The sequence below is a fragment of the Plectropomus leopardus genome, chromosome 18 (assembly GCF_026936395.1).
Source record: "Plectropomus leopardus strain MGB_pleo_1.0 chromosome 18, ASM2693639v1, whole genome shotgun sequence".
In the NCBI taxonomy this organism is placed as follows: domain Eukaryota; kingdom Metazoa; phylum Chordata; class Actinopteri; order Perciformes; family Serranidae; genus Plectropomus; species Plectropomus leopardus.
This window is the reverse complement of record NC_142193.1, coordinates 23,744,082-23,765,715: the sequence shown is the minus strand read 5'-3', so window position 1 is coordinate 23,765,715 and position 21,634 is coordinate 23,744,082. Positions and strand designations below refer to the sequence as shown.

The 21,634-nt window shown below is 38.8% G+C and overlaps 3 protein-coding genes across 5 annotated transcripts; all 3 read right to left on the bottom strand.

The window, feature by feature from the left end:
* Positions 1-849: 849 nt before the first annotated feature.
* On the bottom strand, positions 850-7,268 carry dhrs7b (dehydrogenase/reductase (SDR family) member 7B). 2 transcript variants are annotated; one of them, XM_042505149.2, is made up of 7 exons: positions 7,124-7,268; positions 3,784-3,973; positions 3,173-3,291; positions 2,398-2,608; positions 2,068-2,160; positions 1,583-1,735; positions 850-1,410 (listed from the first exon to the last, which is right to left on the bottom strand). In XM_042505149.2, exons 2-7 carry the CDS (start codon positions 3,935-3,937, stop codon positions 1,205-1,207), a joined length of 936 nt encoding a protein of 311 aa, XP_042361083.2. In that variant the 5' UTR covers positions 3,938-3,973; positions 7,124-7,268; the 3' UTR covers positions 850-1,204. The 2 variants fall into 2 exon arrangements, with proteins under 2 accessions (XP_042361083.2, XP_087947428.1); XM_088091302.1 differs by lacking the exon at positions 7,124-7,268 and adding an exon at positions 4,711-4,848.
* A 1,826-nt stretch (positions 7,269-9,094) lies between these two features.
* tmem11 (transmembrane protein 11) lies at positions 9,095-13,601 on the bottom strand. The gene is made up of 2 exons (XM_042505053.2): positions 13,447-13,601; positions 9,095-10,720 (listed from the first exon to the last, which is right to left on the bottom strand). The coding sequence occupies exons 1-2, from the start codon at positions 13,491-13,493 to the stop codon at positions 10,204-10,206; spliced, it is 564 nt and encodes a 187-aa protein (XP_042360987.1). The 5' UTR covers positions 13,494-13,601; the 3' UTR covers positions 9,095-10,203.
* A 2,299-nt stretch (positions 13,602-15,900) lies between these two features.
* natd1 (protein NATD1) lies at positions 15,901-21,254 on the bottom strand. Of its 2 annotated transcripts, none has more exons than XM_042504967.2 (3): positions 21,036-21,239; positions 19,449-19,567; positions 15,901-18,659 (listed from the first exon to the last, which is right to left on the bottom strand). In XM_042504967.2, the coding sequence occupies exons 1-3, from the start codon at positions 21,133-21,135 to the stop codon at positions 18,543-18,545; spliced, it is 336 nt and encodes a 111-aa protein (XP_042360901.1). In that variant the 5' UTR covers positions 21,136-21,239; the 3' UTR covers positions 15,901-18,542. The 2 variants fall into 2 exon arrangements, with proteins under 2 accessions (XP_042360901.1, XP_042360902.1); XM_042504968.2 differs by lacking the exon at positions 15,901-18,659 and adding an exon at positions 18,673-19,031 and having other exon boundaries at positions 21,036-21,254.
* Between the last annotated feature and the right edge of the window lie 380 nt (positions 21,255-21,634).

Sequence of the window (21,634 nt, the reverse complement as noted above, 5' to 3'; positions counted from 1 at the left end):
CTTTCAGTCATTAAAATGTTACTGTAGGCCTTCAGTGGTGATAAAATTGAGTATGACACCAGGAGACGGTGAGATAATAGTACAACGCAGACCTGACAGACCTGACGGTACAGTACAAACATAGCTGGAGTGCTGAACTTTTGTCTCCCCCCTCAGGTAGAGAGAGTAATTATTGTCCAAATATTTGAAAAAAAAAGTAATTTAATGCCACAAGAGCATTGTTCTTGCCACTTTCATGACAATAAAGGCCTTAAAATAAAATAAAATCACCACCCTACAGTTGTCATGAAGGGTCATTAACTACCGATTAAAAATGTTTCTTGTACCAGGTTGTAAACATCTTAATTTCTGATGTAAAGTTTCAGTAAAGGCGTTTTAACATGGTGGTCTCTGGGGACTGAATGGCTTCCGAAATTTGAAGTGGCAGTTAGAGGAACTGAAATGTATTTATACTTCCCTTGAAGCGCTTGATTTTTCAGTCCCAAAGGCTGCCACCTGCTCATGACTAATACCTGCAGATAAGCTTTCTGCATCCCCCATGTTTCTTTTTTTCTTAAGCATCCAGTTCAGAAACTTCTCTTTGACGCGTTCTCAGGATTTTCCTTCAAACTCTGAGCTGCTGCTCCGTCTCCATGTTCTCTCGCCCCCTTACTGCCTCCTTTAGCTCTGGCTGGTTGATGGAAAATGCTTCACTTCCAGCAGAAAAGTCGCCACAGACACCGTAACTCCAGTGTGCTGCAAAACACAGAGAGCTTTCCCTGTCGGCAATAAACTTCATCAGTGTTGTGTGAACTCTCTCGAATGTTCATTTACATGTAAAAGTCCAACTTTAGTTGATTTGCAAACTGATAACAGTCCAAGCATTTTATTTGGGAACCAAGTTTATGTTGAGTCAATTTGAAAAATGGCATCACAACGTCTTTACAGCCCAGTTTCAAGTCTTGTCAGTAGTGATAACTTTTAAATTGATTTTGAAAACAGTAAATCACTGAAATTGCTGAACAATACGCCCTGCTTACCTGTTTGATCACAGATGTTAGTCAAAACTATAATAAAAACACTCATAGATCCTGTTACAACATACAGATTTGTAGTCTGTATTACTGAAGAGCTGCATCTTTTCACACCTCCTGTCCATTTGGCCTCCATGTGAAGCAGCTAAATTCATGTTTTGGTCCATGTGAGCCTCGTACCTGCTGCTGCATCACTGCTCTTTGGGTTTCTGCTCTTTGCGTGCACGAGAGGACATGAGTTTGAAGAAGAGCGCAGGCCACAGTGTGCGGAGGTAGATGGCCAGATTGGGCAGAGGTCCTGCCAGAACGACGTCTTTGCTCCTCTGACGGACAGCTTTCAGCACAGCCTGAGCCACATCTGCGGGGTCCCGACCCGTCGCCGTGGTTTTATCCAAAACTGAAGAGTGTTGCACAAACAAGAATAACTATTTTTAGTCTGTTTGTATCTCTTTTGACATCATCTTTTGTATGTCATCTTAAGGTCTTTGTATGTCTATAATGCATATTTGTCACAGTGATTGACATTAGCTTTTTGTTTGTGTAAACACACACTTGTTTCACTGCCTCACCTCCGTGCTTAGAGCCGTCTCCCGTCACAGCGTTGACCGACAGGCTGGTTCGGATGTACCCAGGACTGATCACGGTCACTGGAATTCCATAGCGTTCGATCTCGGCCCGTAAACAGTCAAAGTAGGCCTGGGTGGCGTGCTTAGAGGCTGCATCTGTGTGAGCAGATAGTCCTGCTTCATTTCCAATCAACCATACACACTGAAAAAAAAACTGTTGTTGTGTTTTAGGCCCCAATACAACCATTTTCTTCTTATTTTTCTATTTTTTTCTCTCTGGTTTTCTTAAAGATATATTTCATTTATGATTCGTCAATTTATGTTACGGCAAAAATATGGTTTCGGAACAAAAATGCACAAATTTGTATGCAGGTATCGTTCAGGCTTATATATATATGTTTGTATACCTCATTTTATTATGTTGATACACATATTTTTTACTTTTCTTAAAATCACTCAATAAACAATATTAAGCAAAGATAACTTACAAGCTGATCTGTAAGGGATGGCTATCTTGCCCTGGATGCTGCTGATGACGACGATGTGGCCCCTGTGCCGTTGAACCATTGAGGGCAGGAGAGCTGTGAAAGGAGAAAAAAGGTAGAAAAATAAACAGCTAGCTAGTGTAGAATACTGTGCTTCCTCTCACAGAAGTCTAAAAAATTTGGCTCTGCGACATTTATGCCTCAAACACTTCCCCATCTTATTTTAAATTTAAGATCCTTCAAATATCGTCTCTACGGTTGGGCTCCCACATTTATTTACAAACTGCTATAAAGGCCCCTCAGATCTGGCAACCAAAGGCACTCCTCACTAACCTTGAGTCAGAGCAATGGGCCCAAAATAATTAGTCTCCATAACATCCCGCTGAACTGAAAGGTGGGTATCCAGTATGTTGCCACGGTAACTGATTCCAGCGTTATTGATGAGGACATCCACTTGTCCATAACATTTTAGGATCTCCTCTGCAGCTCTGTCCACCGTGTCCATGTCAGCCAGGTCAAATATAACAGTGCTGGGAGTGTAAGTCTGGTGGTGGGAAAAAAAAACAGAGCAGTTATCATCTGTCTGCAAAAGTATTCATGCTGTTTCAACTCATTATGTTATCATTAGAGCTTAAAAATGAGCTGATACACAGAGATGAGAAAAACAGTTTCTCCTTTCATGGTGTGTTCTTGGAAAAGATGGAGTGAATAGCGATACTAATGATGCAGAAAAAATGTTATCCTAGAGCTACTTTTGAAAGACAAAAAGTACTTTCCATTTAATTAAAATAGGTGTTTTAATAGATAATAATAGAAGTTATACAGTCGTATAATGGTGTTTGAGATTAGTTTTCTCACGCTACCGGAATATCTAACTCATACAATACCTGAAATATATTAATAACTGCTTTTATTTTCAACATCATGGGGAAAACTAATTTTTGAAACCATTTCAAATATTCAGGATTGATTTGTACTGTTGAATCGATATTTTGACAACATTATTGGATACAAAGAGGAGGGAACTATGGTTGTCTCAGAACCTGACACTGTTTGGTCTTTTGTTTTGTCTGGCTGTGTGGAAGTGTGCGCATGTGTGTGTGTGCACCTGCCGCTGTGAGCTTGTTGAACTTTCTGTTAGCTCCTGGACCACCTGCTTCAGGCGGGCTGCATCTCGTCCACACAGCACGAGCCGTGCACCTGCAGCGTGAAATACCCGTGCACACTCTGCAACACAAAAACCACATGTAGCTGATGATGAAAATCCATCCAGGGCATGTTAGCACATGCAACACAATCCTAAAATGAAATACACACTGCTGCACCTCTTTAAAATGTTGTTTTCCATCATTTTATACACTCTATTTTTAGCTTTATTTTTATTAATATTATCTCTGTGGGTTTTATTTTCCATCTTATGTTATGCATTCTGTGAATTCTATTTTCATCCTTATTTTTATTTCACTTTTATTGGTGTTATCAAATGCGTTTTATCCATGCAAAGATGCATTCTACGTATTCTATTCTGATCTTATTTTTACATGCACGTTTTATTATGTCTTTATGTCTTTTCATGTGAAGTACTTGGTGCAGGTTATTCTTTGTTGTAAAGCACTTCTACCTAACTGAAATGAAGGGCTGCATATTGATGTGATTTGATTTGTAGAAAGCGTCTACATGTAATCTGAAGAGAAGAAGAAATGATTAGGGGGGACCGACCTTTCCCCAGTCCAGAGCTGGCCCCTGTGATGACCACCACAGCATCCTGCAGAGCAGCTCCTGGTCTAAGGCGAACAAGTATCCGATAAAGCAGCAAGATCCCCGCGCTGGCTAAGAGCAGCTGTAGTACTCCTCCTCCCATGACGCGCTCCATGTCTGACAATCACCCTGCCTGCTCCAAGCGAGTGACCTGCAGATACAAGATCAAAAATTTAGTTGGGAAAAGTTATTTCCAACTGCAACTGCTGATTTGGGAACAATTTTACCTGATCCCTCATCAATGATATTCATTTTACAGCTATTGGCTATTAAAATGTGAAGTTTTGGATGGACGCTGGGATTTTATCAGCTGGACTTCAAAGTAAGCTATTATGTGATTATAAGATATGACTTTTTAACTTAATTTTGTAATAACTTTTTTATCATTTAGACATTCTACAGGCAAAATGGTGTAGGCCTATCATTTAAAAACTACTAGACATACTGTATATTTGGCAATAAATAATGTATTGTTGCTGCCCTAGAATTTAGTCTATCAACAATTAGGCGACAGTTAGTTCCGACCGAGCAATGTGATTGGTTGGGTATAGCAGCACTGGGACTTTTAACTCTTCCTGTATCACTCCGCTTTACAGGTGTCAAAAATCGTTAATTGCTCCTACATTAACGGTCGGTAGTTTTCGGAGCTGTAAAGTCTTTTGTCCCAATTATTGTTTTATTAATTATCCAGTTAGGTAAACCCAGGACGCTGGGTCACATTGGCAGCAGCAGTGTTCTTCGACAAGCCGCTGTGAGGGCTTTTCTGCGGATGTGTGGAGCCGTTAGCCGTGCTGCTGTTTTTAGCTTAGCTGCCTCAGTTTAGCTAGCTAGTCGACCCCGCGTGCTGCTACCAAACTACGTTATGAAGATGTGGCGCCGAAGGGGTACCCTTTTAAACCGACAGACACCCTCGGTCGACCTGCCCTCTTCCTTCATTGGCGACGGGGGCCAGAGTTTCCTCAGCCGGGTGAGGCAGCTGGAGGTGACCGTCAGCGTCAGAGCGGGAGGCGGCGGTTGACTGCAGTTAGGAGCAGGTAAGGATTCTTCATACTTGCCTCAGCAACTCAAGTGGCTAAAACTTATTTCACTGAAAACACGAATAATTGTACAAGATATTAAACAGCTGCCCTCAGCAAAACGTGTAAACCAAACTAACACAAAGTAGCAGGCTCCTTGGCGAAAAAAAAAGGTTTGTGTTGCTAGGCAACAGCTATCACTTCTATTGGTTGTGGAACTATTTGTGTCGGCGGCGATCCGCGTTGCCGTCAGTTCGCATTGGGGGCTTCTCGTCACTTGTCTGTGAAGCTAGCAAAGCTAAAAAGTCGCTTATTTACTTGATATTTGTCTTAATCCCATGATAAAGCTCACAGGAGACCTCGTGCCCAACTAACTTTTCAGAAGATACACTAACTGCTGGCATGATGGAGAGTCACAAACACAACAGACAAGCGTGAGGTCAAATGTACAAATTATAAGAGAACAAAGCATTTAAAATAAAAAGAGGTTATTATTCAATAGCCTTGTTATACTGTTTCCCAATGTCCCGAAGCTGTAGAAAGTCCTCTAAAAATGTACTTTTACCATGCTAACATGCCAGTTTCACTCAACTTTGAAACAATAAACTGTAATTGAACATGTATTGATAAGGTGAGATTCACTTAAAATTGGTGACAAACTCATGTTGGGGTTTTGTGATTCATTAGGGTAAACCAATTTAGTGTAAATGCTACTGAAAGTTTGTTTCCAAAGGATACCTGTTTGTGTAAATTTGGCTTCTTAACAGTAAGATAACATTAGCTAGACAGAAATTTCCATCCAGTATTTTCATGGCACATGATATGAAGCGCCTATTAGCACACTGTAATGTCAGCATGACTGGACAGTGAAAAGTAAAAGTATTACCCATATTACTTGCACAAATGTAACTTAACTTTCCCTCCATGAAGTTACATGAATAAACAAATCATAATCAGTTGTAGTGTATAACAGTTAACCAATAAATGATGCTTATTGAACTGTCGCAATATCACACTCGGTCCTGCTGTTGTGCTGCATATTAGCTTATATCATGTAATGATATACAGTACAACAGCACTCCCTCTTGTGTAATATTCCTTAAATATCACATTAGGATAAAAATAAGTAAAATAGATGTATAAAATCGCCAAAAAGTGGCTTTAAATAAGCCAGTGTGACCTTGACATGTGTTCTGTAAGCTCTCAAGCCCCCATGCCAAAGAGACGAGAATGTTTTAATGTCCAGTGCATTTAGCTAAGCCTCTTCCACTCGTCCCGTTTCCAAAGCACAACACAAACAACCAGCATGGCAACAGTGACAAGTATATAATGAGCATAGACACACTCACTTACATAAAATGACAATATTTAGCAATGATATCAGGAATTTCTTTACAAAGAGGAAACCCAAATTGTAATAGACAGATAATACAGAAAATAATATGACATTTAGTCAATTAAAAGTCCCTTGATTTATAATAATAGTGGCAAGACTTTCATATTCTCCAACTGGGATCTCATAGGTACATAGAGACATAGGCAATTATAATACTCTCCATTTTTTCAGTACACGCTGATTTGTCTTCAGTACTTTAATTCTTTGTTCACAGTGGATGTTTTTTTTTATTGTTTATAGGGTTGTTCCTATTGACAGTGAGGATATTTTTAATGTGTATTGTTGTTATTTATTTTAATATTTTGCACCTGATATTTCTGAGAAATGCCCCGTTATGCTGATCTGCATGTAAATATATGGCGAAATGACAGTAAAGCTGAATTTAATTTTTTGATTTTACCAGTTGCATATTGAATATCAAAGTGAAAAGGCACACTGTTTAAAACAGCATGCATACTCTGATTTTTTTTTGTGTCCTTGCAGCTGTGCATATCCCTAATTGGGAGCATGATGACTAAAGCATCTGTAATGATATAAACTTCATATTTAAGCCACATGTTCCCCAGATCAGATAATCTTTTTAAACTAAGTTGTGTTGCTCCATTCTGCATATATCAGCTGTGTCAGTTAGCACATTTAGTGTGACATACCTGATTTATTAACAATTATGATAATGTCTGCTCTCACCTTACACAAGAGCATAAAAAGTAAACAGGTTAGATGTTAAAATTTTGGCTTACAAATCAAAGAGCACGGTGAGCTTGGCATGCACTCTGCACAGGCAGGCTAATCGTCTGGGGACGCTAATGTTAACATTAGCTAAATTACACGTTGCTATAACGGACTAAACTATACACTAATGATTATGTATAGTACAGTTAGAGCTCACCTGAGTTTCTGTCCTGTTGTATGAACAGCAGCGTGAGTCGATGTTATGAGCAGTTCCGGGCTCGTTTGACTATGACCCGACGACCGGAGGATGTTTCTTAAGGGGCTACCGGCTCTGCTGCCCGCTAGGAATTCTGGGAGTTGCAGTTCTGTACTCCAGTAGGCCGATTGGAATACTTACCTGGTCATAGTGCCCATTTCTGTGTCTGTCAGACGGACTTTGTGTGGAACATAAACAGCCAAATATACCTACAGGACTTTATTTGGTTTTTATACTTAAGACAAGACTTCAATGATTAAATACAGTTTTAAAACCATTTGGGAATGGTTGGGTTGTTTCAAGAGCACACAAGGTTGGAAACAAGTTTTTTTCATATTTGTATAAAGATAATAGAGGCATGAATTTAAAAAAAAAAAAACATCAGTGTGTCAATAATTTGGCTAACCTTGTTTTCTTCACTGTTAAAAGGTTTTTTTAGGGGGTAGTTTTTCTTTATCCCCCGTGAGGGTCCAAGAACAGAATGGTGTTGTATGTTGTAAAAAACTAATGACACTATGATATTTTTGATTTTTTTAACAACATACTATAGTTATAGTATAGACATTTTTATGATTTTTGAATGACAGACTATACTCTGACATTTTCATGATTTTTTGGACAACATACTATGACATTTTTATTATCTTTTTGGATGACATGCAATACTATGACACTGGGCTTTATAGCTAAAATGACATTGAAATTATTATTAGTACAGACATTTGATGTCTGTACCAATGCATGCTTTGTGATTGGGCCATAATGAAGTTTGACTTGACCTGACAAATCTGTAAAGCACTTTGAGTTACCTTTGTGCATAAAATGGGCTATATAAATAAATTTGTCTTGCCTTGCTTCCATCACTGCAGACAACCTGATATGGATCTATGAATAAAACTTTGAAAAACTCAGAATTTTTATTGGACATTGTGAAAAGCAGTGTAGTGGAGCATATATGCAGGTGTAAACCGTAGACCCACCATTCAACCAAAAAGCTGTAATAGAGGATACTCCCTTCTTCCTCTGTACCCTACCTGTCTACCTAGTAGTACACCCAACTTATCAACTAAAACTACACCATTACTTGAAAGTGATGGAGGAACAAATTAGACAGGGCTATCTTCTACTACGACTGTCAGTAGAGGAATACTTTAAATATCGTATGACGACCTGGGCTTACTTTTTCCACCAGGCCCAGCAGCTCTACCTTAAAATGGTTTCCAAACGGCCATCAATCAGTCTCATTTAGCCCTTGTGTCAGCAGAAGGTCAGCTGATGAATAATTGGCCAGCTCTGGCCACAAATCAGCAAACTAATGAGTTTGTCCCATGTCTTCTCCTGAACATCCATCCTTCTGTTTCAGTGTTGCCGTCTCCCCATTTCAATTCTGCTCATCCCATAAAGGTACATTGTACATTGTGTGATTAAACTGCATTGGAAGGTTTTGCATAGTGTGTGCATAATTGTATTTTATTTTACTCAAAATGCAAAAGCAGGAACCAAAGAGCTGGGCAAAGTTTTCAAAGTAAATACTCACGAGGTTAAAGCCAGTAGCCTTGGTCTGTTGCTGCTTTCATACACTGTACACATTTATTAAGAAACTATGGGTTTTATCTATATATGCACCATTTACTGAGTTAAATAAAACAGAAGCACCTTTTTTAAGCTTCAGGACACCAAAGGACAAGGGTGATAATTACCAGTGTCAACAGCTGAGCATTTTCAAAAACAACTGAGCTACTTACAACCATGCCATTCTGCTTTGTAACTACTAGTTTTTGTTGTAGATTCCCTGTAAATGTAAAGAAATTGCCGACAAAATGTTGTGAACTTGAGGCACTTACATTTTCTTCATACCGCTACCAATCAGAGCTGTCTGTGGACACATAATATGATCACACTTCTTACTGAAACACCACCAGTTTTCAAACCTTCAAGTTTGTTTACAATTTATTTGATACATTGTTTGATTGAGCTTTGAGGGATTTACACAGTTCTTTGGGAAACTCTTAATGAGCGCATTTTAATTTGCTCAAATCTTGCTGGCAAAGTCAACAATCCTTATTCTGCTAATAATGGCTGTTTGAATAGTGTGTTTTTTATCATTGACCCTAACAAGGTTACTGTCGCTCTTGGTATTCAATGAATTCATATCTTAATTCCTCTTTAGCTGTTGCAGGTCTCTTATTAATATCCTTCACTTTGCACGTACTTTTATGTCCTCCTGAGACCTCAAATTTTCAAACTGCTTAAGAATGTATGAATTTATATTTTGCTGTGTATTGTTATCTTTAGTGTCGGGTTTGGCTTGTTTTCAATACAATATACATTATATTAGAAGCATGTGCGAAATGTGACTTTTCAAAAGTTAGTATTTGTGTAGTGTTTCAAAGGAGGACATTGAGCCACAGCATTGTCGCATAAGATCTTTCTTGCACTCTTTTAAACAAGAATATCTACATGAACAAGACACAATCTCAAATAAGTTGCAGCTATTTGCTCTTTTCTGGACATCATGTAGAATCCATTTAATGAAAAAAAGTAAAATAAAATACAGAAAAGTTAGTTTGAAATATCCTAATGTTTAATGAAAGGGTGATGTACTGATCAGCAAGAAAGGGGTACAGTAAAACTACGAGGGAAAAGGGGGAAAGAGCTCAAAACAAGTCGGTCCGTTTCAACTGCGATACATTTCGATCCGGAGGAACTGCTGCCGTACCCTTGTGCACTTGCTTGTTGTGTGTCAAGGATGCAGGTGGAGGACGCAGGGGAGAAGGCGCAAGGGTACTACGGAGATAAGTGTGCTGATGTTGTCACATAGAAGTAAAAGGAAATGCAAGGGAAAAAAACAATTCCTTCTAGTTTTAACTATATCCCTCTGATCAAAGTTCAAAATGGAAGCACCCACCACAAGTGTGGAGCTAACTGCTGGGCCTGATCGTGACTTCCACTTTTCTTACATCTGGGGGTGGATAGGTTCTGTTTTTTTGTTTGTTTTTTCCTTTTTTTCTGTTGGTTCTTAAACCCTCTTCAGAGTGCACTCATACCGCATAGAGTTCGTAGATCTTCTTGGCGCAATACGCCAGGGCAGCCAGTGCTATCGTATTATGGAGTCTCTTTCTGTGGATGTCATCCCTGCGTACCAATACCACGGGCGTTGAGGAGGTGAGTGTATGCAGGGGCAGCCGCGAGAGTTTTTGGCTGTCATATTCCACCTGGTACTTGCAGCAGGGGTCAAATTGCCATGAAATCCCGTAGAGGGCAGCGCAGGCCACACTGAGGGCGCCAGCGGGCAACGCCACGTAGCGCGAGTATTCAACGGGCAGTGAAAGTGGCGTCAGGAGGCAAGCTGCGCCTGACAACACGGCCGTCTTGTGCAGGCAGTTGCCCACGGTAATCCAACGGGCCGTTTCATCTCCGATGCGTGTGGGCTCAATGACAATGTATTTATACTGGGCCTCCAGTGCCTGCTCCAGCTCATACTCAAACTGGTCCTGCGCATTCTCCCCATTGTAGATCTCATGCACAATGTAGCAGTCTGTCGCCGCCATCACTCCCCTGTTCAGAAACAGAGAAAACAGCAAGGGACAGTGAGTACTTTTATGTGTGCAAAACAGTCCAATTTTTGCCCTTATTTCTGAAAAAGAAAATATTCCTACTAAGCTGTTTACATGTCTAATAAAAATGAATATTCCTCTACCACTCCCATTTACATGCAGCTCTGCATACGCTGATTAACATGCTCTAACATGTCCTTTATCACGCCAAAACATGGAAAAACAGAACAGCTGGAGCCGCTTGCCATTTTGCTTCTCTGCATCAAAATAGCATTTTTTCACAGTTTCCTACTGGTGGCAGACTTATTGGACTCTCTTTCCTTCCATCACCTTCTAAAAAAGGTCAGTGCTGCAAGATTTGCGCATATTCAAAAATCTGTTGATATCCAAGTCTTTCATGAAATTTAAAAGCAGGTTTGTTTTTAATTTCCACCAGAAATGTGGGATCTTCTTTTGCATTCATCTCTACCCCACAATTTTGCAAACTGTTGACGAGTTGGTTTGTGTACAGCGTGTCCATGACAACGCACAGAACTGACTTAAACAGACAACAAGCCATATATCGCAAACTCATATTCCAAATGGGTTGTATGCATGCCCAATTAATGCTCCTAAAATCCGAATAATACCAGCACTGTATAATGATATCCCACGTCTTAAAGGAAAACGGTCTAATTCAGGATATTTTAACAGAATATCCTGTTTATATGATCCGCATCAAATTCAAAATATTATCAAATACAGAATAATAGGGGAATAATGGTGTGCATGGCAGCGTAGCAGTGAGACAGAGGATAGAGAGCGGTGTGAAGAGACTTCAAACATCTAAAACCAGTTTGCCTACATTTTTACACAAACTTGCCCATTTCCATGGACCTGTGAATATTTTTCATCTAGAACAGACTCAAACATTCCCATTTGGTTATTCAACCTAAATTGTTTGACTTGAAATTCCAGAAGATTTATCAAATTACAACATGTATGTGTATAAACATCTATCAGCAAAAACATTGAAATCACTGATAGGAGAAGTGAATAACATTGATCATCTCGCTTTCATGCAAAGTTCTGCTGGGAAACTTTGAGTCAATGCTTTGAGCTCTTTGTCTCATTTCTTGGGCCATTCCTGAACTATTTTTCTGGCGTAGCATGGCACACTGTCCTGCCATGAGTGCCGTTACCATAAAGGAGTGTTTGTGTATATATATATATATATATATATATATATATATATATAGCTAAAATAACTAAAATGGAATCTGAAATATGCATATACTAAGTACATATTTTGGTTGAAGTAGAAACAAAACCTAAAGTAACACGGCATACATGTTATCTCCTATTGAAAAATGTCAGTGTAAGCACTCATGGTAATTTGTTGCATTTGGTACATACTTCACTTACTGCATAACTATTGTTTAATAACTTGATGTATACTGTAACTTTTTGTGTGCCCTAGTTGATTTCATGTGTACTGAAATCAGGGTGTCCTTGTAAAAGAGAGCTTGCACTCTATGACCTTTTCCTGATTAAATAAAGGTTAAATTAAAATAATAATTATAGACAATTTTCATGACCAATAACTTGATATCGGTAACGCAAGGACCTTGAAGATATAACAGGGCATGAGTATGCTGAGCACCTTTTTTTTTTTTTTTTTTTAAAACTTAACATTTCAATTTGTATTCTAAATCATACCCAGCATTATGTGTCACCAAACATGTGGACATCAATTATTTCAAATACCCTTAGGCTGCATATGCAATTTGGCTCCTTGTTGTTTTGCATTCTCTTCATAAAAAGTCAAAATCAACAAATGGTGTTTACATGTTGTTGCTTTTTTGTTTGTTTGTTTGTTTTGCTGTTGGGTTGCATTTTTGTTGTGAAGCATCGTGAGCTGCATCCCTTGTGTGAAAAGAATTCTATAAATAAAGTTGGTAATTATTATTGATATGTGTCTTGACAAATAAATTACGACTAGCAAGTAGTTTCCGTCTTGATGATCAATCGACTAATATTTTCTGCAAACTGACATTTTTTCGGTTTCTTGTATATATTATCTTTGTATATGACAAACACATGTCTGCGTTCAATGTCAACACTCCGAGGCCTTCCAGTAAATGTTGACATTATGGCAAACAAACCCTAAGGACTACATAGAGAGACACCAAGCTAATTAGGCTTCAAAGACAGGCGGACATTGGCTGAAAGAGTATAGGACACTAGTGAAAATCATTTTAGGATTATTATGCAGAGAACATGATGTACCTGAGCGTCGGTTAGATAACTCGATCGCATGGTAAAAAGTTGGAGGACTGGCCAGCTAAGTTCAGGACCGTTTTACTTTCAAAACAGGTCGGCAAACACAGCGGACAACACGGTTAGCTCAGCCACAATTGTGCAGCACATATATAGCGGCATACCACATCCATTACCGCTCTCAATAACGGTATAACGTAACTTTTCTCACGGTTAATCGGCTGGTGTGAAATAACCAAAACATCACATGAGCTGCTAGTTTGTTTCCTTGCTAACGTTAGCTAGCTGTGCACGTTAGCCCGCTAACGTTAGCTAACCCTGGAATAAAATTCCGACTTGCCGTGTTGGCATTTCACTTTAAGTCCCAATAGATCTGCGTGTCCAGGATCTGGTGAAGGGCGACACCAACGAAATGATTTATAATATTATAACATTTTCGTTTTATAACAAAGATGTGGAGTAACTGACCTCTCCCTGCTTACTGGGACACCGCGCCTCCTTCCCAGCGACGCCATGTTGGAGATACAACCGTGATTGCAGTTGACGTTTGAGAGCACCTAGACTTCTGGGTAATGTAGTGTGTTAACGCGGTCGACGCAACACCTCGAGTCGAATGCGGACCACAATTCCCATGATGCTAAAAGCAAGAGTACCTGCCTTTACGTATTTTATAATAGCGCATAGAAGTTTGGGAGGTCAGACCAACAAATTTAGTCTTAATAAAAAAGTTAAACAGATTTTCCATAAAATCTTGCGACTAATATATACAGCAAAAAGGACATTGAAAATAATTATGTTTGATATTGCATATTCTTGCACTTAATGTGATTTAGAAACAGAGGCAATTTAGCATTTGTTTTATAACTGTAGGTATACCAGAATATTTTGGTTGGTCGTTTAACTTTAAATTAAAATTAAGTTGCAGAATACAATATAAAGAAATACGCTTTTATGCAGTTCAAATGTCATTTCATTTTTTATTTTGATTTATTCATTTTTTGTGCAATTGCTTTTAATTTTAGGAAAATTCCACATACACAAGATGAGGAGTGCAGACTCCAGACCAGACTTAAAACTTTTTTTTTTTTTTTTTACAAGAACTTAAACAATATAGCACCACAATAAGAGGCCTTAAAAACAAAAAGGCAGTTATGACGAACATTTTTGAAAAAATTTACATGAACTGAAAAGGTTATATTTTGATTTTGTATTACTTTTAATTATTTATGTCAATTTTTGTTTTTTGTTTTGTCTTTTCTTCTGTATATACCCCTGGCGTGTTCAGGCTGTTTTACGTATGTATGTTTGTCAATAAAGAATAATAATAATAAAAAAAGGGTCACACCACCTTATGAATAAAAATAACACAAATAAAGGAAGTATGTTTGTTAAAATATAATAATTAGTCAGGTATATTAAAACTGGATATATAAATCTTAATATCTAGAGAGTAGACTATGTAAAATAGTGTCCCAACCATCTCGTTTTGTGAGAGGATTTGCCACTCACCCATATTGTGCTCTGCGTGCTCTGTTTCTGTGTCCCCGCGCGTATGGGCTCCCTGTCTGCGTGCTGTAACCCGACGCGCGTTGGATGTAACAACTATAATGGCTACGTTCAGGAATGTGCGATCAGCTGAAACCAAATGCTGCGCCTGTGACAAAAAATACTTTATAATGAAGAGTGCTAAAAGATGCGTGCATGACGAATCTAATCATTAAATAATATAAAGATGTGATCTTTGAATGATGTTATGATTGCTCGTCCTACTCTGTTCCATCTAGAACCTCAAATATTTAACATAAAAGCAAGAATCCTTTTATATCCTATTTGGAAACGTGCTTATTTGACTCTTATGTTTAAATATTGGCTCAGATAGTTCTTGATTTAAATTTTGAAGTACATTTTATTCAGGCAAATTTTTTTATACCACTGAGCATGCTTTATCATATAAAAAGAAAATGGTTAAGACATGTTTGAAGTGTGAAGCACTGATAATAACGCACAGCATTGTCATTTATTCATTAGGGTTTTTTGTTCCAAACTAATTCAATTCAACTATAATCAATGTAAACAAACTGGAAGTGTCCTGACAAATCAATGCTATGAGCAGAGTTTTGAATATACATCATAAACTATCATTGAGGTGCCTAAAACCCCCCAATGTCCCCCAAAATTTACAGAGGACATGACCTTAATGTCCTCAGTGGAAGCCATGTCATTACACAGGCCATGGCTGCAGACTTAAATCACTCTCACTGACACTGATATTTGGTAATTTAAGAGGACTTGGGACATTAGTTAAACTGTACACGTTTGTGTTTTTAATTTATGAGATGTTATGAAATCTGCTTCACTTTACAGAAACGTCTTCTGGTTCCTCTTTAGTCACTAGAAAATGTGCTGTAGTTTATGAATTCTGATGACTCTGGTGTCTCAGCTGGGCTTGTGATTGAACTGTTGCTCTTTTAAATGAAGCAAGCAGATTTTTTTATTTACCTTTTCCCCCATTTTAGCACACCATGTGACACAGAGTTCAAGTTGTTCTTGATAGTTTCACTAGAGGGCGCCAAAATACTCATTTTTTTTCTTAAAACTGGTGCTGTTTGTTCTAGGACAGGCATGTCAAACTGGTCCACAGGGGGGCCGGTGTGGCTGCAGGTTTTTGTGCCAACCAACCAAGAGCACACAGTTTGACCAATCAACTGTCTGAAGACGGAGATCAGTTGATTAAATGAGTCAAGTCTGGTGTGCTGCTACTTGGTTGGAAACAAAACCTGCAGCCACACCGGCCCCCCTGTGGACCGGTTTGACATGCCTGTTCTAGGATGTTCATAGGCCTCTGTGTTCATTATGATGTATTTCGAATTAGTTGGCCATATGCAACCCTGCTTTGTTATAAATATATATTTGACATAGAGATAATGTGACGAGTATTGTTTTATTTATTTTTAGACAACAAGAATGAAAAAACAGCACATAACAACATACAAGAAATTGGTACATTTTGGTCGAGCCACCTGCTCAAAACAGTTAAATCAGTCATTTGTTTCCTTTCAAGAAAACACACAAATATAAACACAAAACAATGCAACAAAACCTTGGCCTATCAAAAGGTGTGTGTCACCTAAAGAAAAGATTCACATAGGGAAAGTGGTTTCCTGTAATTACCTCTACGTGATTAAAGCAGAATCAGTCTGCCTTGTAGTTTGATGTCTTGCCAGAGTGTCGAGTAACCTGAGGTATTTGTTTCCTCAACACTTAAGATTGTCGACAGCAAAAAGCTCCTGAAGAGCCAAAAAAGGGAAACTACAGTAAACCTTATTTTTCTCAGTAAAAATCCTCTTCCATTATGACCTTTATCATTTTGACACTAGCTGATAAAAGCAGCCTTGTGGACACAAGGAAAAAAGTGTATAAGCTTTGGCCATCCAGTGTCATTTTCCTGAAACACAGAACAAAAGACAGTGGACACCATAAATGCCCTGAATATTACAGTGCTGTTTCTGAAATGCTGGTATGAGCACAGATATTGATCCATATCCACACTAAACTGTTGTACCACACAGTGACAAGTTTCAGACCCAATTTATCACGAGTGTCTGTAATATTTAACACAGAAAATGCATAAAAGGAGTTTTGTCTCAAGAGTTAGACTCGGTTTTTGTTCTTTGGTTTACAAACCCCTGCACCTTAAAGGGTCCACTTTGTAAGATTTAGGGGATGTAGTGTTGAAGATTGCAACCAGCTGATCTGTCTCCAGGTTACAATTTCTTCAGAGTTAATTGTTCAAAAGGTTTTTAATGGGAGCCAAATTATCCACAGAGGTCTCTTCCTCCCCAAAACAAAAAGACCATGTTATTTAAACTAGTAAAAACACTGAATATAAAAGTTTCACGTTACAAATCAGTCTTTCTCCTATCCTGTTTGGCACGTCACAGAAAGGCTACTATCACAGCAAGGGCTGCAAAGATATGAGATTTTTACGGCATGATAACCGTCTCAGAAAATATTGCGGTATCATGGTATTATAGAATTATTATTATCAGTCAGAATGCCCCTTAGAGGAACAAAAACAAGCATTTTATTACTCTAACTGAAACTTCAAACCACTTTTTTGATGGAAGTATTTGTAAAAAGTCTTACTTTTGAAAATAATCAAAATAAAGTGGGAGCCCAATTATCCACAAGAGCCCTGCTCTTAAAAAACAAATGGACTCTGTGATTTAAACCCAAATCATCTTAAGATTCAGATGATTATCTGCGAATTACAAATTATCTGCAGACGTCTCTTCCTCTCCATAGCAAATGGACTGGGTAATTTAAACTGGTAAAAACACTAAATAAAGCAGTTTCACATTAAAGAAATCAGTGTTTTTCTGATGCTCTCGTCTTGGAGGAGCTGCAAACTACAGTGTCTGACGTGAAAACATGAGTGGTCCTATATAGAGTCAGTGTTTGGTTTGTCCATTCTGGGCTACTGTAGAAACGTGGCAGTGCAACATGGCGATCTCTGTGGATTAAGCTTCCTATGAGGATATAAACGGCTCATTCCAAGGCAACAAAAACAAAATGATCCTCTTTTTCAGGTGATACTACACTAATGAAAACAATCTTATTATATTATTTTTCATTATTGCAAAAATATCCCCCTAAATCCTACATACTGGACCTTTAACTAAGCAGGTTATGAGTCCAATAATGAACAGTGCATTTCTGTTTCTGGGAAGCATGTGATTGATTATAGTAATGCTCGAACCAAATCGAGAGTTTGGGAAGATAAATGTCTCCAATTAGAGATTATACATATATATTTTAACCCATTACCCATCAAATTTATGCCTCTAAATCTTTGATATCACCTAGAAAAAAAAACCCCAAAAAACCTTTGAGTAGCTTAACAAAATGCATTCACAGTTCACCGAATTAGCATTTCAACCCTAACAAAAACTATTGCTAAGAGAGGAGGGGAAGTAATTTTAAAAAAACCCAAACAAACAACAAAGCCGAAGAATACCAAAAGGAGTTTAAAATATGAGAATAATTGCTGTTGAAGCGTCATTGAAGCTGTCACTGCTTCTGATGAAGCTATCATGGAGAAAGACACCTGGGTTGGTCATCTTGTAGCGCTGCTTAACACCAGTGAGTCCAAAGAATGACAGGAAATTTGCAACATAAGATTCGACTCACATCTGTTCTCATTACAGGTCTAAATCCTGCTGCCAGTCAGTGATGGATCCGCTTCCTGATTGTTTCTGTCTGAGGTAACAGGATTCAGCTTTGGTTACTTTATTTGCTTATGTTTTGCATGTCGTGTCCAGCTGATTCACTTCCTGTTTCTGGTGAGTGTGTAACCTCATGTTACTGACCCCAAGACCCAAAGTTCAAGTAACAGACTTCTTCACCGTGAGATCAGTTGTGTCTGGAGTCACTTAATTTCCTGTTAACAATGCCTGGAAGGTCCCTTGTTGTATGTCAGCCCGTATCTCCAAAGCATGATGCTGCATGGTATAAATCCTCCTGGAGTCTCTTTTCTCCTGGTACTCTGTCGGAGCCATGTGGTGTCATTGATAAATATGTTCATTGTACTGAGGCTGCGGATTCTCTTTGACGTATTTCTGAATGTACCAGCAGGTCAGGTGGGCTTTCAGATCCTCTTCCACCACAAAATCCATGGCTGCCTGCCATCACAGAAGCAGAAAATCACATCTACATGGTTCGGACAGGCATTTAATCAGACAGCAGTTTAGATGGACACTTAAGTCATTGATTTTAATATTTGAGTACCTATTATTGTACAATTTAATTCAACTATGTGCAGTGTTCTTCAGTACGCTCCTCAGATGAGTGGTAAAATCACTGGTGAAGTCACAAAGTAAGATACTCTCTTACTCTTATCAAATTAAAGTAAGTTGGCCCTTCAGCTAATCATTAGTGTAATTTGGGATCATGAGCATGCAATGCTATTCAGTTTATGACCGTGATACTTAACTTATGGCCTGCAGGCCAAATCTGGCCCCCGATAGGGTGCCGGGTGGTCCCCCAACCATTTTCTAATTGACAATAAAAATAAAGTGATTCACATTGTAAATTGTTTGTGTACTTTTACTATACATAACATGCAAGAGTGCATTACACAGTATCAAAATAGAGCTTGTTTATAAAAAAATGCTAGTGGACGATCCCCTGCAGCCCCTGACAGAGGTCCTACCTAAGCCACTGATGTCCTAAAATCCTAGAAATATCCTAAAATCATAAAAACCCCTAGGATTCCCCTGGCCCCCTGTCAATTTGCAAAAGTGGCCTACAAGCAAAGCAAGTTGAGTATCCCGGTTCTATGATGTTTAAAGTTTTTTTTTCATGTCACAGTTTATAAGATCAAAATATTACACATTCAGCCTTTAAGAAATGAACAGAGAGAACTTGACATGACGAAAGATGAAAAAAAAAACAGTCTTAATGAGTTTTACCTTAGCAAGGTGCTTGGCTATTCCTCTCCCTCTGTAAGCATCTGGAACTTCAGTGTGTTGCAAGTCCACCGTCTTCTTACCAACATATTCATACAGGAGAACTGCACGATCATGAGATCCTGCAGGGCAGACAGAAGTTCTTTGTTGTGTTAAAGGTACACCATGCAGGAACTGTTGGTTACTGTTTGTAAACTGTATCACCGGCAAAAATGAAAGTCAACCCCAGCGTTATCCAATTGGAGTTGGCTCTATAATTGCATTTTTCCTGCACTGTGTCCTCTTTTTATAGCTTCCTCTTGGATGCCTGTTGCTTATGGTCTGGCATCTGGTTGCAACCTTTTTATAAAGTCTCAAATTCATCTGGGCTGTGCAGGAAGAAATTAAGAAAGTACAGGCAAAAGGGAAGTGTCTCTGGGGATGACTGGGGAGGATTACTTGTGTGTGAGCCCATATATTGTTTTTCAGGAAAATTTCTACTTAGTATACCTTTAAGTTTGTCTCCCCCTGACCAGTTTCTTACAGCTTTCCAAAAGTAACTTGACCCCACCTTTATAGGGGACATTGAGGATACATAATGATAATACGTATTACGGCAATTGTTGATGTTTGAGGGCAAAACTCATTTAGCAGATTCATATCTAATCCTCACAGTAACAACTGACAATCACCACAGGACTCTATAAAGTTTTGGCATTTAAATCTGAGTGTAAAGCCATAAGCTAAGTTATTGACCAAGCTGCAGTAACAGCTTGCAACCAACATGTAAGACTTAAACATGGCTGCACAATAGACATAGACATGACAGTCAGGACAAGAATAATTTGACTCTATGGGTATTCAGTCACCTAAAAACAAAAGAGTCACTGGTTTTACACCATGTGATGTGGTGCAGACTTGCGGGGAGGGATAGTAGCCAATTGTAAAGAGACAGAGACATGATAAGGACCTTTATTCAGGGAACAATGGCCTCCACGTTTTGAATACATTTCATACATCTAAATTCATATGATTAAAAATTAAAATGAGTTTGAAACATAACCTAACGAAATCACCCTGTCAATACTTAGGATTTGATCTGAACGTTTCAAAAAGTTAGTGCTTTGTATGGGTATTAATTAATAAGGGAAATTGAAATGACTGGTGTTTTAAGCACAACTGATAAAGGTTGGGGGGGGGGTGAATTAGGTTTATATAAGTGAACTTCACTTATATTTATGTTCAGGAAGATCTATATTAAATTGTCTTTTGTGTTGGACGCTGTTAATGGTTGCATATTTGCTTTCAGGGCTGTAATGAAGAAAATGTAGCCGAAAAACAAGCTGGTGAAGTTACAAGTCAAGGAAGTCTGCAGCTTTGACCAAGAAGCACAGTCGTCTTTTTTTGGCTCCTGACACGAAATAACATACGAGTGAAGACGTGACATCTCGTCTGTGTGAAACGAATAACGCCACCGTATCTGAAATGGCAGCTGGAGTTATCAATAAGGACACGACAACGATGCTGGCAGCCAGAAAAGCGACACCAACCGCTGTGCTAACATTAGCAAGCCAGCTAGCTAGCATGCTAATGTTTACATGTTGAACTTACCGTTTAGTCTAATAACAAACTGCCGACGCTTTTTATCGTGCTCCACTTGGATCTGAGCGTTGTTGGCGTCGAAGACATTAGCCTGAGCTGCCTGTGCCATAGTAGCTTGCTACAGTTGCCGATGGCTGCTATGCTACCCTGCAGCGGTGCTAACCAGAAATGGCTAACTACTTTAAAATGATGAACGGCCAAAGCAAAACACTTCACCCAACGAAATCAGCTGTGAGGTCACGTGACAGCCAGCCAATCAGCGCCGGTGCTGTCAGGCGCGTGCAGTGCCTACAGATGTTAAAGTTAGTTAACTGAATATTTGTATCATTAACTTACACAAAGTTTTAATAACCAGCGACATTTTGTAGTTTATATGTTTTACAGAAATGTTGGAGTTGGACCCACTAAACCTGCAGCCTTCGAGTCACCTGGGAAAACACAAGGTTCGTGTAAAAGTGCAGTTTTATCGGAAAAAAACGAGTTTAATACGTAAGATCGGCTAGCTTAGCTTACCTTAGCTTAGCTTAATTAAATCGTGTTTGGTTGGTTTTTTGTAGTTAAAATTTAGCAAAAGAAACACACTGTCTGGGTGGACATTGATTATACGT